Genomic DNA, 15,017 nt, shown 5'->3' with positions numbered 1-15,017 from the left:
TTCAGAAGACTAAAAGAAGCTTAGCTGATTTATTTTATTGAGCTCACTTAACTTTTTCTGTTTTATTATGGTTTTATATTTAAAAAATTAACGTTCCTTCACACGTTTCTTTTTTTCTATCAATATCGATCATCTCAACGCGATGTACCGGAAATGATACCACCATTTAGAAATTAACTGTCATCTGCCCCTTCCCCAATTTCTGAAATGTCAAATGTCTACAAATTACAACAATAATAAACACGATGAAATTCAATAGAAACGACGCGAAAAATAAATAATTTTGGCAATAATGGAATTGTTTCGATCAGATCAATATTATATATTTGTTAGAAACGAGTCAAGTTTGTGGTGGAACCGGTTAACTGGGGCTTTTTCAGTCAAATCAGGTACGCATTCAATTTCGTATTTATCATATTTTGCTTTGTTAACTGACCTAGATTGTACTCAGTTTAGGTAGGAAAATAAACTAATTGTATTTTCAAACAGTTTTTTATTTGATTTCAATTATTAATAGTTGTACAAAATAAGTTTCATTCATCATAAATATATTTTCAATAATTTCTTGTTTTTAGCATGGGACCTCTCAGATATCGAAGATATAGAATGTCTGGGCATAACAGAGGGCATTTTAGGCAAGGTGGAGCATTCCAATATATTCGAACCGCGTCTAATGATCATAAAGGAGAGTGTGCCCGTTGGTCAAATTTATTTTCATCACACAATTTATAAAATTAAATCGATATGTTTCCTGAATATGGGTGTGACAAATCAAGAAGTAGAGTTGTGTCCGTGCACAAAACATGGGTCCTCGAGCTCTGTTGCTAGTTCAGGGAGATCAATCAACAGAAAAATGGGAGGGCGCCTGTTTGAGAACTCTGCATTTCTGAATAAAACAGTTGGTGCGGTCAAAAACGTCAGTAATACCATCAAAACTACTACTCAACAAGCTGCTACACAGGTAATTTGTATGTTATAGGCTGTTATTCACCAATTTTATAATTATAATTTCATTTGTAGTTAAAAATTGGCCATAATTTATTGCTTCCTATTTACATTTTCCTTTCTAGTTCAAATTACATAGGTAGGTACTCGTATTCAATGTGTTATCTTAGTTTTGCAGACTGAAAATAACTTATTAATTTAACATGATATTGTTCTTCCTTTATCCTTAATAATATTTATGATAAATCAAATTAAATGAATAATCAATGTTATTAATTCATAATTCTGGGGCTTAATGTTATTAAGGTAATTTCTTATATGTAATTTTTTCAAAGGTGAAACAAACAGTGAAAAAGCAAAGAGATCCAAAATTAGCCGAACGGTTTGAGAAACGTCTCACCGATGAGCTCCACAAAATCTTTGACGATTCAGAAAGTTTTTACTACTCCCGGACTCTAGACTTGACGAACACTTTACAAAGACAGTATGAGATTGAAAAGATTCTGGAAACCGAAGAAGGGACAGGGAAACCAGTTACGGACATCACAAGATGGTGGAAACATGTTGACGATAGATTCTTCTGGAACAAACACATGCTAAAAGACATCATTGCATTAGAGGTATGTGGAATAAAGAGTATAATTCATTTTGAACCTCATTTTGTGTTGAACCTCATGTATGAAGTTCAAAATACATATATGGATATATAGCTGAAGTCTTGCATAAGTACCAGCTTATTTTATGTGTAGAAGGTTCAAAAATAGGTGCATTATTATTACATGGTTGAAGTTTACTTTCTAAAGTGCTTTTAGTCATTCCTATCTTATCTTTAGATTTCATTGTTTATCTATTTTAACAAGTAACTTCACTTATATCTATCATCAAAATCATATCACGATTATCTACAACAAGTAACTTCCCAAATATTTAAACTCTTTTGTAATTACTTACTAACAAAAAGAAAAAATTAAAAGAAACCTTATTGCATTGGCCCATTTATTGTCCTGAAGCAGTGGTAGGGTTAATACAGGGATGTGTAAAAGTGCTTTTTAAAGCCTATTTGCATAAATAAATGAGTTTTATGAGTTTTATTGAAATAATGGGGGCTTTTGGCGAAATGAAGTGCTTAAAAACGCTTATAAGCTAAATGGCGATCGCTAAGGGCTGTCGCTATTAAAAAAATAATGAAACACGTCACTATTGCAATTAGCAAACGTTTCCTCGCCGAAAACTGCCTTAGCGATCAGTATTTTGCTAATAAGCGCTTTATTCCGCCAAACGACCTAATGTTGTTTTTTTTTTAAGATTATTAGTAGGTTAATTTCTAATTGCACAAATTACTTATAGTCCCGTTAGTCGCTCGTACTAAACTAAATATGCTTGTGTTACGAGTGAGCTCACCACAATAGTCGAGCTGCGGCGGGGACCGAACCCGCGTTCCCCGGACCACGAGTCGGCCAGTCCGACCCCTTCTCCTATCGTGTCTTCTATCGTTATTGATGATGAAATACTTTTTAGAGTCCCAAATGCGATCAATGGGTGCTCCCCATCATCCAAGGCTACGTCCACCTGTCACAAATAGCGGTGGAGCCCGCAGACAGCAACCCACTGAACACTGAGTCTCTGACCAACACTAATTCGTGCGATGAGACCTTTACTTTGGGCTTGATTTCACGGCGGTCGCGGTACCAGGCTGGCACCAGGTGAGTAAAGAAATATGCTGGAATCAACATACTTTTTTTTAATTATAAATAACTTGAAAAAATCGAACTGCCTAAGGCGGGAATTGAACCCACGACCTTCCGCTTGCCGGGCGACTGCTCTTCCAACTGAGCTACTTAGACACTGGATGAACCCGTCAAGTGTACTGCTGCGTTTACACTGCGCGGAAATTAGCCAAGTCAAGTCAAAAAAACAGAGGAGTGGGGATGAAATTCATTCATTTTTCATCCCCACTCCTCTGTTTTTAGGGTTCCGTACCTCAAAAGGAAAAAACGGAACCCTTATAGGATCACTTTGTTGTCCGTCCGTCCGTCTGTCAAGACCCTTTTTCTCAGGAACGCGTGGAGGTATGAAGCTGAAATTTATATCAATTACTCAGGTCTACTGTCCCTTGAAGCTGTGAAAAAATCAAACTTCTAAGCCAACGCAATCAAAAGATACAGCCGTTTATGCCGCAAATTTTCGACACTTGCAAGGGAATCAAAACCTACAGGGTGCTTCCCGTGAACTCAGAATCTTGAAATTTGGTACGAAGCAACGTCTTATAGCATAGATAAAGGAAAAATTACGAAAACCATAAATTTTTAGTTACATCACATAATATATATTTTTTTAATAATTTTAAACTTACTACCCATTTCCTCATAAACGCGTAGAGGTATTAAATTGAAATTCATACCAAATACTCAGGTCTATTAAGCTGTAACAAAATCAAACTTCTATGTCAACGCAATCAAAAGAAACAGCAATTTAAGCTGCATATTTTGAAACTCGCAAGTACTCGCAAGGGAATCAAAACCTAAAGGGTACTTCCAGTCGACCTAGAATCTTGAAATTTGGCATGAAGCAACGTTTTATAGCACACATAAAGGAAAAATTCCGAAAATCTTAAATTTTTAGTTACATTACAAAATATATATTTTTTAATAAATATAAACTTATGAATTTCATTTTGCAATAAAAATACCATAGTTATGACTCGATTGTCGTAATGAACGAACTTTGTGAACCTTGCAGGTTTGTACGGAACCCTCGGTGCGCGAGTCCGACTCGCACTTGGCCGGTTTTTTTGACTTGACTCGGCTAATTTCCGCATAGTGTAAAAGCAGCATAATACTCTGTTACGGACGTTACGGTCAGCGTTTTGTTTCATCAATGTTGGGTTTAATCAAATTAGTTTGAGATGCATCTCTTAATGCTTAAAATTAAATAACAACATACATTTTTACTCTAAAATAGCTCGTAGAAATACGACTATACTGCATAAGATGCCATAATGTTTATTGGTTGATAATGTTTAGCTATCGCAGTTTTTTCTGGTGTTGTGTTGTGTGAACAATATGAGATTAGAACATTCGAATCTCGCAATAAATGCTTCTATTTTCCTAAAAAAATAAAAAAGCAAGTTTAAATAGTCAGATGATAAATGGCTATACTTTGAACTTGCGTATAAAGCAATACAAAATTTGTAAGATTTACCATCTTGCTACAGCTTAAGTTAAGTTCTTCTTCTTCTACTTTACCATTTCCCAATTTATTTGGAATCGGCCCTCCTCCTTTTAAGGCGCAAAAACCCAAATACAGTTTATGTTGGGTTATCTAAAGTTGTCCCGAAATGGTGGTAGAGTAAGCTGATTTTGGACACGTAAAAGCGCTTTTTAAAATCAACTTTAATTCTTTTCAAAGGTACAACCGCCGCGGCATCGAACCCGGTGGCAAAGTGGCGAACTATGTGGAGACAGAGCAAATCGTCTCCATAGTCTGTTCCGACAGCATTCACAGGGCTTCCTTCGTGCAGGTATGTCGTTTTGAACCTTACTACCAAGTTATTAAGAGCTAAAGTACAATCACAGTGACTTCTTATCCGGCACATGCTGATATGTCACTTTGAACCTTGTTAAGAAGTAATACTTGACAAAGTTCAAACTTTTACGGTATTGAATCCGGCGAACTATCTAGAGACTGCAAATTATTTCAATAGTCTGTTCTGACCGTATTCACAGAGCCACCTTTGTGCAGGTATGTCGTTTTGAACCTTACTACCAAGTAATTAAGAGCTAAAGTCGCGGAATGAAAAGGTTCGTCACCTTAGTGTCGGTTTTCGCTTGCACTAGGTAGGTACTGTAAGAGTCAAACCTGCCAACATAACAGTTCAAGAAACAGTGCTGCTAACATTTAAATAAATAATAATATGACGTTTGCTAACGAATAAGGTTTTGCTTGTTTATTTTTCTATCCCATCAGTGCAATGCAATGATGACATTGACCAATTGACAATAGTTTTTTTTTAATTTAATAGAAATAATAATGGCAGGTTGAACCAAGAAGAAGGTTTTAGTGTATCAATCATAATAATCTTCTTGACAAGATAAATCGTCAAACAACTTTGATCTGAATAATTTTGAACTTTATTGACGAACAGTTAAAGATTATTTTCTCTAACTCGAGATTATTCTGTAACATAGTTTCAAAAGGTAATATGTGCTCGCGATTCGTTGAAGGAATCAATTTGAAAACTGACGAACCTTTTCATTCCGTGACTGTACAACCACAGTGACTCGGCACAAGCTCATATTATATCACTTTGAACCTAATAAGTAATACGTGATTTTCAAATCTTAACGGTATTGAACCCGGCGAACTATCTAGAGACAGCAAATCATGTCCATAGTCTGTTCTGACAGTATTCACAGAGCCAACTTTGTGCAGATATGTCGTTTTGAACCTCACACTACCAATTCATTGACTCGTGCTTATACGTCACTTTGAACTTCATTAATAAGTAATCCGTGATAAACTTCAAGTTTAGTCTGTTCTGACAGCATTCATAGAGTATTCGTGTAGATATTTCATTTTCAATCAAATCAAATCAAATCAAATATATTTATTTTGCGAACATGGGTAAATGTAGGTATTACAAGTATTTTAGTATCTCCATCTTCCACCTTTTGAACCTTACTAACAAGTAATTTAAAGTACAAACACCGAGCATCAAATCTGCGACAAGGTGGCTAACTGGGTATACAACACTGGGTTTGTGCCCATACGGACACAGAGCAAAATAGTGGCTATAGTATATTCCATCAGCTATCAATCTAGTACATTATTTACTTATTTACCATAATTACGGTAATATTATGCATGTATGCCAAAATTATATTTATCTCACAATGAGGTCAGTACCCCATAGTAAGCAGAGCATACCATGCAAAATTACGAATGAATAACCATATCTAATTACAATACCTACAAAATAATAGTTGTGTCATGAGTCATCATGTCGCAAAATAACCCAACGTGTAATGATCTAACGGATATTTCAATTTATTTCATTAATTTCCTATTACATTATAAGAATAAATGGATTTTGAATCTGTATAGTTCATATTCATTGCTACAAATTCGCGTATAATTTATGCTAAATCAAAAGGCGTGAAGGCTATAGGAAACAAATTATAAATTTATCAATTAACATAAAATTAATATTACCTACAGTAGGTAATAATTTATTGAATAGGTATTCAGCTACATTTGACTTCGATTAAAACTTTTATACATACAAGCTTATGATTGTATCATAGCCTCATAAATTTATTTTTATGGCACAGATAAAAAGGAAATACCTACATACATTACAATAATGTAAGTAAAGACCTGGACCTCTTCGGTCCAACTAATACATTGTATTTATTCAGACTTGTAGGGATAGGGTAAATGAATTGTTATAATAAGATTGAGTGAAACTGTCTTTTGTTTGTAAGCCCGTTTTTTATTATTTTTTTATTATTTAAATGTTGTTACACTTAATATTGTGCTATGTTGTTGTGTTAATTGTTGTATTGTTATTGTTTGTTCTCTGTAGCTGTGCCTTAAATAAATAAATAAATTATTTATACCTACAAATACGCGCGTTACGTAAATTCTACACCATTTTATGTATTAATCTTGTAAATTGCACCCGAGTCATGTTAAGTATTATTATAAGTTTCACTCGTAGAAAGTAAAACGCCTTTCTACAGTTACAGTCATGCGCTGTTGGTTTTGAACGTGCAGCGATTAGTTTTGTTACACCAGTGTCCGAATTGGGATACCGTTTTGAAAGGCTTTTTGTATGTGCTATGGTCAAAGACATCCACTGTTTGTTAGCCTGTGTATTTGGTTGTTTGATGCAAATGTATGAACTCTTCATTAGTTTTTATGTTCTCCATACAAAATGCAAAACATATTTCAGATTCGTAGCTACTTTTTATCTTTTGACGGGGTTTTATGCTAAAATAAATCTATAATTCAGCCAAAAAATGCAAAACGATTGTATTATGTACTAGCTTTTGCCACATATTGGTTTGTCACATATCGTCATACATTATAGCCTATGTTATATTATGGGTTATAAACAATAATACTGTAAAGTTTCATCAAAATCCGTTCAGTAGTTTTTGCATGAAAGAGTAACAAACATCCAGACATCCATACAAACTTTCGCATTTATAATATTATAAGTAGGATTGTGAATCAACAACATAAATAGGATTCTGATGGGAAATCATTAAAGTTTTTTCCTTTTCACAGGTGCGCGGATCGGTGCCCATATTTTGGAGCCAACCGGACTACAAGTTCAGGCCGCCTCCTCGCCTTGATAGAAGTTCGTATTCTTTATATTTCACATATGTACGTACATGTTGTGCTTTTCTTTGATTATCTAGAGACATAATTATGGAAACATTCTGCAGCAATCATAAGTTTTCGTCTGAAATAAATGGGTTTCAAAACTAGGTCCAACCAATCGCAAGCATACTCGTAGATTGAGGTTTTTGTAAGCAAATATGTCATAATGTGTATTAAATGACTAATTTCAATATTTAGTAGATGAATTACTATTGTACTATTTTCTCTCCTGACTCACCCGTTGTGTGTGCCTTTCATTAATAAATAAATTACAGGGCAGAATATTTTATAATGAACATCATACAAATATACTCGTATTATGTCGTTACCTCATTCGATTCCATATCTCTTTCTCCCTCTAAACAGCCGAAGAGGAATCTCACGCAGCCTTCAAGAACCATTTCCAGGAAGAACTGAACATTTACAAGCAAGTGTGCATTGTGAACTTAGTGGAGCAGCAGGGACGAGAGCGGATCATATGGGAGACGTACGGCAACCATGTGCTGAAGTATAATAGCCCGGATATTATATACGCTACGTTCGACTTCCATGAGTATTGGTAAGTTTGTTGTATTTATGGTAGTTTAAAAGTTCTTTAATAATTTCTGAAGTACTAGTAGTAGTATTACTTTTCTGAATTCTACAGGGTGTTTGGCGCATCGTGTGCCAAAATGATTTGGCGGATAGAATGGGTCATTTCCTATATTTTCAGCCCCCATAACACGTTCCATGCCAGGCGGCTACTTTTAAATTAATTTTTTTAGTAATTTCACCAAAATACCCAAATCGCATCATTTAATTTCGATTTAAAAAAAAACTACTAGGCGCAGCCCTAAAGTAAATATTTTGTTTTGACGTGCATTAATGTAGGGTTGCATCAAATCTAAATTTACTGGCAAATATCATCTAGTTTTTTTTAAATTCACCTTTGAAGTTTTCCGAAAAGTTAAAAATGGACTGAACATTTAAGTTTACATGGGTATAATTTTTTTTTTAAAAGAGATAGCGATCTTCGGATTTTATCAAAACTTCTCTAGTCTATCCTCATTCAAACGGTATACTAATCTTGTTTAAATAATAACAACAACTTCACAAATTCCTTAAATTAGTGCATTGACTCTACTCGGACTGATTTGCGAAATTTGTGTTTATAGCCCCTTTTTGTGTGAATAGCACGTTAAATACCTACAGGTAAAAATTATTTATCTTATGCAATGTAAAAACCTTTTCCCTATCGTTTTTCAATGTGGATTTCTTGAAATTAAAGACGAAAATAATTATTTTGATCGTTTATTAATTATTACAAATTTTGTTCAAAATGTCCGCCTCGGCAACGTATACACTCAAGACATCTTCTTCTAATTTCGACTGTTGTCGTATGCAGCCACATTTCTCTTTTTATTACTAATAAGGCGTTTTCTATTCGTTGTAGTTTTTCTATTGTTTGAATCCGTTACGTACACCAGTTCTTTAGCTTGTCCCCAGACGTAAAAATCGAACGGAGTTAGGTCTGGGGAACGTGCAGGCCACTGTATAGGGCCATCTCTTCCAATCCACGAGTAGAAAACGCCTTTGTAGTAATAAAAAGAGAAAATTAGAAGAAGATGTCGTGAGTGTATACGTTGCCGAGACCATTTTGAACAAAATTTGTAATAATTAATAAACGATCAAAATAATTATTTTCGTCTTTAAATTCAAGAAATCCACATTGAAAAACGATTGGGAAAAGGTTTTTACATTGCATAAGATAAATATTTTTTACCTGTAGGTGTTCAACGTGCTATTCAAACATAAAGGGGCTATAAACACAAATTTCGCAAATCAGTCCGAGTAGAGTCAATGCACTAATTTAAGGAATTTGTGAAGTTGTTGTTATTGTTTAAACAAGATTAGTATACCGTTTGAATGAGGATAGACTAGAGAAGTTTTGGTAAAATTCTAAGATCGCTATCTCTTTTAAAAAAAAAATATACCCATGTAAACTTAAATGTTCAGTCCATTTTTAACTTTTCGGAAAACTTTAAAGCTGAATTTAAAAAAAAACTAGATGATATTTGCCAGTAAATTTAGATTTGATGCAACCCTACATTAATGCACGTCAAAACAAAATATTTACTTTAGGGCTGCGCCTAGTAGTTTTTTTTTAAATCGAAATTAAATGATGCGATTTGGGTATTTTGGTGAAATTACTAAAAAAATTAATTTAAAAGTAGCCGCCTGGCATGGAACGTGTTATGGGGGCTGAAAATATAGGAAATGACCCATTCTATCCGCCAAATCATTTTGGCACACGATGCGCCAAACACCCTGTATAAGGTCACTCAGTCATTCAGTTGCCCAAAAGTCCCCCCTCAATATCACTTTTCGATGAATATCATTCAGGAAACTTATACGCGTCACAATATAGCCTACCCTACCACCAGTTTGGGACAACATATCGACTGGGGCTGAGAAGAAGTGGCGGAAGAAACTCAGATATCGATATGATAAACGTTATTTAAGATCTTATTGCCTTGTCTTAAGATCCAAAAAAATCATGTAACTTGCTGAGGCTCAAAAAACACTGATGTGTATCGATTAAAGCATTATGTTCCCGTTCCCACTCTCTTACCAATAAAGACCATATTCTCTCGTTCGCTTCACACACAAATTTAATCTGCAAAAGAAAAGTACCACTTTCTCCTTGTCAATAAAGCTCATTTTCCTACAGCCGCGGCATGCACTACGAAAACGTGAGCATCCTTATCAACGCGATAGCAGACATCATCGGCGAGATGCGCTTCTGCTGGCGCGATGACCGCGGCTTGATCTGTGCTCAGAATGGGGTGTTTAGGGTGAATTGCATCGACTGTTTGGACAGGACTAATGTGGTGCAGGTAAGCTTTATCATCGATAACCGTTGACAGCCACTGATAGCCACCGATGGCCACTGATAGCCACTGACAGCAACCGATAGCCACCTATAGCGACTGATAGCCACCGATACCAAATCCATGATAGTTACTAAGAGCTCCGATTGTCACTGGCAGCTGAAATAGCCACAGTACCAAATCCATGATAGTTACCAAGAGCTCCGATTGTCACTGGTAGCTGAAATAGCTACAGATAGAGATTGTCACGTATTATCAATGCGATCTCGGACTTTATCGGCGAGATGATATTCTGCTGGCGCGATGACCGCGGACTGATCTGTGCTCAGAATGGCGTCTTTAGGGTGAATTGCATCGACTGTTTGGACAGGACTAATGTTGTTCAGGTAAGCTTTACCAACTATAACCGTTGACAGCCACTGACAGATACCGATGGTCGCTGATAGCCACCTATAGCCACTGATAGCCATTGCAGCCATTAAAGCCACTGATAACCACCGATAGTCACTGGTAGCACTGATGGCCACTGATAGTCACTGATAGCCACTAACCGCCACTACAGCCATGATAGGAACCAAGAGTTCCGATAGTCACTGGTAGCACTGATGGCCACTGATAGCCACCTTTAGCAACTAACAGCTACTGATGGTCACTAATAGCTACCAAATCCATGATAGTCACCAACAGCTCCGATTGTCACAGCACTGTGACTGTGATAGTCACAGAAAGCCACGCTGTCACGTATTATCAACGCGATAGCAGACATCATCGGCGAGATGCATATCTGTTGGCCCGACAACCACGCATATTTCAAAAGAACGGCCAAAATAATGGTACCTTTTGCCGTATTAACATGACAAAAAAGTGAAGCTTATCCCTAGTAGAAAGAATTTTGAATCCAAATAAAATATTCGTTTGAGACCCGTTACTTTCAGTTTCAAATATAATATAATGTGAAATCGTGTGTATTTTTTACAGACAGCGATAGCGAAATACGTGCTAGAACTCCAGCTGTGCCGGTTGGGATTAGGGACTCCTGGCTGCGGCCTGCCGCCGGCGCTGCGCCACGCCTTCCTCACCATGTGGGCCGACAATGGAGACGTGGTGTCCCGCCAGTACGCGGGGACCAAGGCGCTGAAGGTACTCGCATAGTCACAGTGGCCCATGGTAGCCACTGATAGCCACCGATAGCCACTGTCAATCAGCATAGTAGCCACGATAGCCACAGTGGCCCGTGATAGCCACCAATAGCCACTGATAGCCACCGATAGCCACTGATAGCCACCGATAGCCAATGTCAGTCAGCATGGTAGCCGAGACTCCATAGTAACCGAAAGCCACTCTTAGTCACGACACCATAGTGACCAAAAGCCACGATAGCCACGACACCAAAGTGTCTGAAAGCCACGATAGCCACTGCTAGACTCCAGCTGCGCCGGTTGGGATTAGGAACTCCTGGCTGCGGCGCTGCGCCACGCCTTCCTCACCATGTGGGCCGACAATGGGGACGTCGTATCTAGGCAGTACGCCGGCACCAAGGCGCTGAAGGTACTCACACAGCCATGGTAGCCATAAGTTTCTTGGTAGCCACTGATAGCCACTGATAGCCACTTACATCTATTGTCAGTTAGCATGATAGTCACTATCAGGCAGCTATAGCCACAGTGGCCACGATAGACACAGTGACCCATGATAGCCACAGTAACCGTTGCAGCCATAAGTTTCATGATGGCCACTGATATCCACCGATAGCCACTGTCAGTCAGCTTCAAGGCGCAGAAGGTACTCGCATAGCCACAGGCCACGATAGCCACTAGTTTCATGATGGCCACTGATAGCAACTTACAGCCACTGTCAGTCTGTAGCAGGACTCCATAGTGCCCGCGAGCCACGATAGCCACTACTAGACTCCAGCTGTGCCAGTTGGGTCTAGGAACTCCGGGCTGCGGCGCTGCGCCACGCCTTCCTCACCATGTGGGCCGACAACGGAGACATGGTGTCCAGGCAGTACGCCGGCACCAAGGCGCTGAAGGTACTCGCATAGTCACAGTGGCCATGGTAGCCACAAGTCTCATAATGGCCACCGATAGCCATTTACAGCCACTGTCAGTCAGCATGATAGCCACTATCAGGCAGCTATAGCCACAGTGGCCACGATAGCCACGGTGACCATAAGTGTCATGATGGCCACTGATACCTACTGTCAGTCAGCACCAAGGCGCTGAAGGTACACACTCACATAGCCACAGTCAGTGGCCATGTTAGCTACTGGTGGCCTTGATAGCCACAGTAAGCTACGTGTTTGTCAATAATAAACTGGTTCAAGGGATTGTCATGGCCATAATAGCCACCGCAGCCATGATTGTTTCTAAGAGCTTCGCTGGCCGCTAGTATTATTAGTGGCCATGAAAGCCAGCGTGTGTTTGGGTACAACTTCATCGACGGGCCTGATGGCTTTTACCTGAACTAGGTTACTAGTGGCTATCAAGCCACGACACTTTTTAGATACACGATAGGACCGGTCTTTGTGGAAATCCTTGGGGGAGGCCTTTGTCCAGCAGTAGACGTCTTTCGGCTGAAACGAACGAACGAACACGATATGGCCACTGGTAGAGCTGCAACTATGCCGTCTGCGGCTGTCACGCTGGGCTAAGAAAATCAAAGTAATAACTGTTTTTTTTTGTTTCAGGGCGATTACACGAGAACAGGCGAAAGAAAATTCACCGGCATGATGAAAGATGGCGTCGCGTCTGCTAACAGGTACCATAGACAGTCACTTCGGCCACCTTCAACGATTTATTGTTTGCCACTCGCAACAAACAAATCATTAATCATCGGGTGATGATGAAATCTAAGACCGAGTATGCATACTCAGTAAATACCTACAAACTACGTAAAGCCGGGTCTCCAGTGCGTGTTTTGCCCTACATAATCAAGAAAAACATGTCAAGATTTTTTGTAGGTAATTTTGTTGAATGTTTAGATGTTTTTGTTGATTGTGTAGGGCAAAACGCGCTGGAGAACCGACTTTATACGAACAATGTTGAATACTGTGTATTTTTCCTATCACAGATTCATCATCTGTCATTTCAATGACGCACTGACGCAGTGCGCCATAGACATCGCTCTCGGGCAGCCTGTCAATATGGCGGCCATAGACGAAATAGACGACTTTTGGCGCGATTTAAAAACGGCGTCCATGATGGTATTTGAGAATATGGACACTGAAAGGCCTAAGTTAGAGTTGATGCCAAGTTACTTTGGACATCCATTGGCTACTGAGTTTGCGACGGCTGAAATTGCATACGGACTGGGGAGGTCAGTTTGTATTGATATTGGCAAAGTTTTTCTCAAGTTATGTTACCGCTTTCTTGGGCCAGATTCCGTTCCACTATTAACTTGAAGCTTAGTTTTCTTTTTTCTTCTTCAATAAAAGTTACAGTGTGTTACTTTTATGCTTGATCAAACAAAAGGATTGATTTGACTGCTCAAATGCAACAAATTTTCCTAAGGGTTCAAATTTTGAAAAAAAAAAAAAAAAAAAAACTTTTCCATACAAATTATCTTCAGCAATCAGTCATTTATCATCATCAAATGACTGATTGCTGAAGATAATTTGTATGTTTGTATGTAGGGGATATTTTTTTTTATATTGGTCCTGTAGGAAACGTAGTATGTAGTTGTATTTGAGCAGTTGATTCCAACCTTTTTCTTTGATCAATTATAAAAAACACCGTGTATAATGCTGTCAAACTGAAGTCTCTATTTCTGAAACCAGTTCAAATATGAATCGACACTCAGATGACTCACTTATGCATAATTTGTCAGTAGCTTATCCTTATTTGAAAGTGGAAATTTGGAATCAGACCCCAATGTTATGTTGCGACCTCCTCAACGTAACACAAATAACCTTTAATATTCGTGGTTTAACAATCAATAACCGTTTAGATGTCTGGTAATATTAATATGAGTGTGGTTGAGAATTCCGGGCGAAGCTCGCTTCCACCTTCGGCCTGATCATCACTTTCCATCAGGTGAGATGCAGGCCAAGAGCTTCTGTGTTGTGGAAAAAACTGCCAATATTCTGGGTGGCGAAAATTAGTCTTACAACCAAGTCAAGTTAACTGCGTACCTCGCTGAAATGTCACTCACCCCCACATCTCCCCGCGTTCACCTCGTTCGTACCGGAGCGTCGATGTGACGTCACGGCAGCCAGGTGCGCAGTTAACTCGACCGGGTTGTATGAAATATTTTTCGTTTTTGCCGTTCATAAATAACGCTTTCATTACTAAATTGGCTTAATAATTTTTTCTTGAAAAGCACTTCATTTCGTTATTTTCTCTGTGTTAAATCGTTAAGACAACAACGCGTCATAGTTACGTTGTGCCCATTGCGTGAGCGTGTAAATGCTTTTTGTACATATTTTGATTTGAAATAACATTCGTGTTCTTGTAAAACTATGTAACAGATGATTAAAATTAAATATTGATTCACCCCAACGGCCAAAGTCGTCTAAATTACAACCACAAAACCAATTGAAAGTATGAATCACGTTGTAAAAGCGAGGCATGTAAAATCCGGTCGCCGAGCACATAGAATTTCGTCCAATGACCCCAAGCTACAGCTACCCATTCTTATTCTAATTCTTATCGCTCACGCGTAATTTTATTGCTTTCGCGCTCGCACACTCACTGCGGCCGCCCGTCGCACAGTCGCGACAGCAATATAATTACGCGCGAGCGATAAGGATGCGTAGCTTGGGTTCATTGGATGAAATTCTACGTGCTCGGCGACCGGACTTTAGCAAAAGTCAAT

General features: G+C 38.4%; 1 protein-coding gene across 2 annotated transcripts in view; it reads left to right on the top strand.

The window, feature by feature from the left end:
- The first annotated feature begins 202 nt into the window (after nucleotides 1-202).
- LOC135083734 (phosphatidylinositide phosphatase SAC2) overlaps nucleotides 203-15,017 on the top strand; it is a 40,772-nt gene continuing 25,957 nt past the window's right edge. The window contains exons 1-11 of one of the 2 annotated variants that reach the window (XM_063978461.1): nucleotides 203-389; nucleotides 576-961; nucleotides 1,281-1,565; nucleotides 2,464-2,648; nucleotides 4,354-4,465; nucleotides 7,237-7,309; nucleotides 7,699-7,891; nucleotides 10,043-10,208; nucleotides 11,181-11,342; nucleotides 12,892-12,962; nucleotides 13,275-13,520. In XM_063978461.1, coding sequence (XP_063834531.1) covers nucleotides 293-389; nucleotides 576-961; nucleotides 1,281-1,565; nucleotides 2,464-2,648; nucleotides 4,354-4,465; nucleotides 7,237-7,309; nucleotides 7,699-7,891; nucleotides 10,043-10,208; nucleotides 11,181-11,342; nucleotides 12,892-12,962; nucleotides 13,275-13,520 — 1,976 coding nt within the window. In that variant the 5' untranslated portion in view covers nucleotides 203-292. The remainder of the gene's footprint in view (nucleotides 390-575; nucleotides 962-1,280; nucleotides 1,566-2,463; nucleotides 2,649-4,353; nucleotides 4,466-7,236; nucleotides 7,310-7,698; nucleotides 7,892-10,042; nucleotides 10,209-11,180; nucleotides 11,343-12,891; nucleotides 12,963-13,274; nucleotides 13,521-15,017) is intronic. The other variant, XM_063978462.1, reaches the window with a different exon arrangement.

This window comes from Ostrinia nubilalis, chromosome 24 (genome assembly GCF_963855985.1).
Source record: "Ostrinia nubilalis chromosome 24, ilOstNubi1.1, whole genome shotgun sequence".
Taxonomy (NCBI): Eukaryota; Metazoa; Arthropoda; class Insecta; order Lepidoptera; family Crambidae; genus Ostrinia; species Ostrinia nubilalis.
The sequence above is the reverse complement of the archived record's forward strand: the minus strand, read 5'-3'. Positions and strand labels throughout refer to the sequence as shown.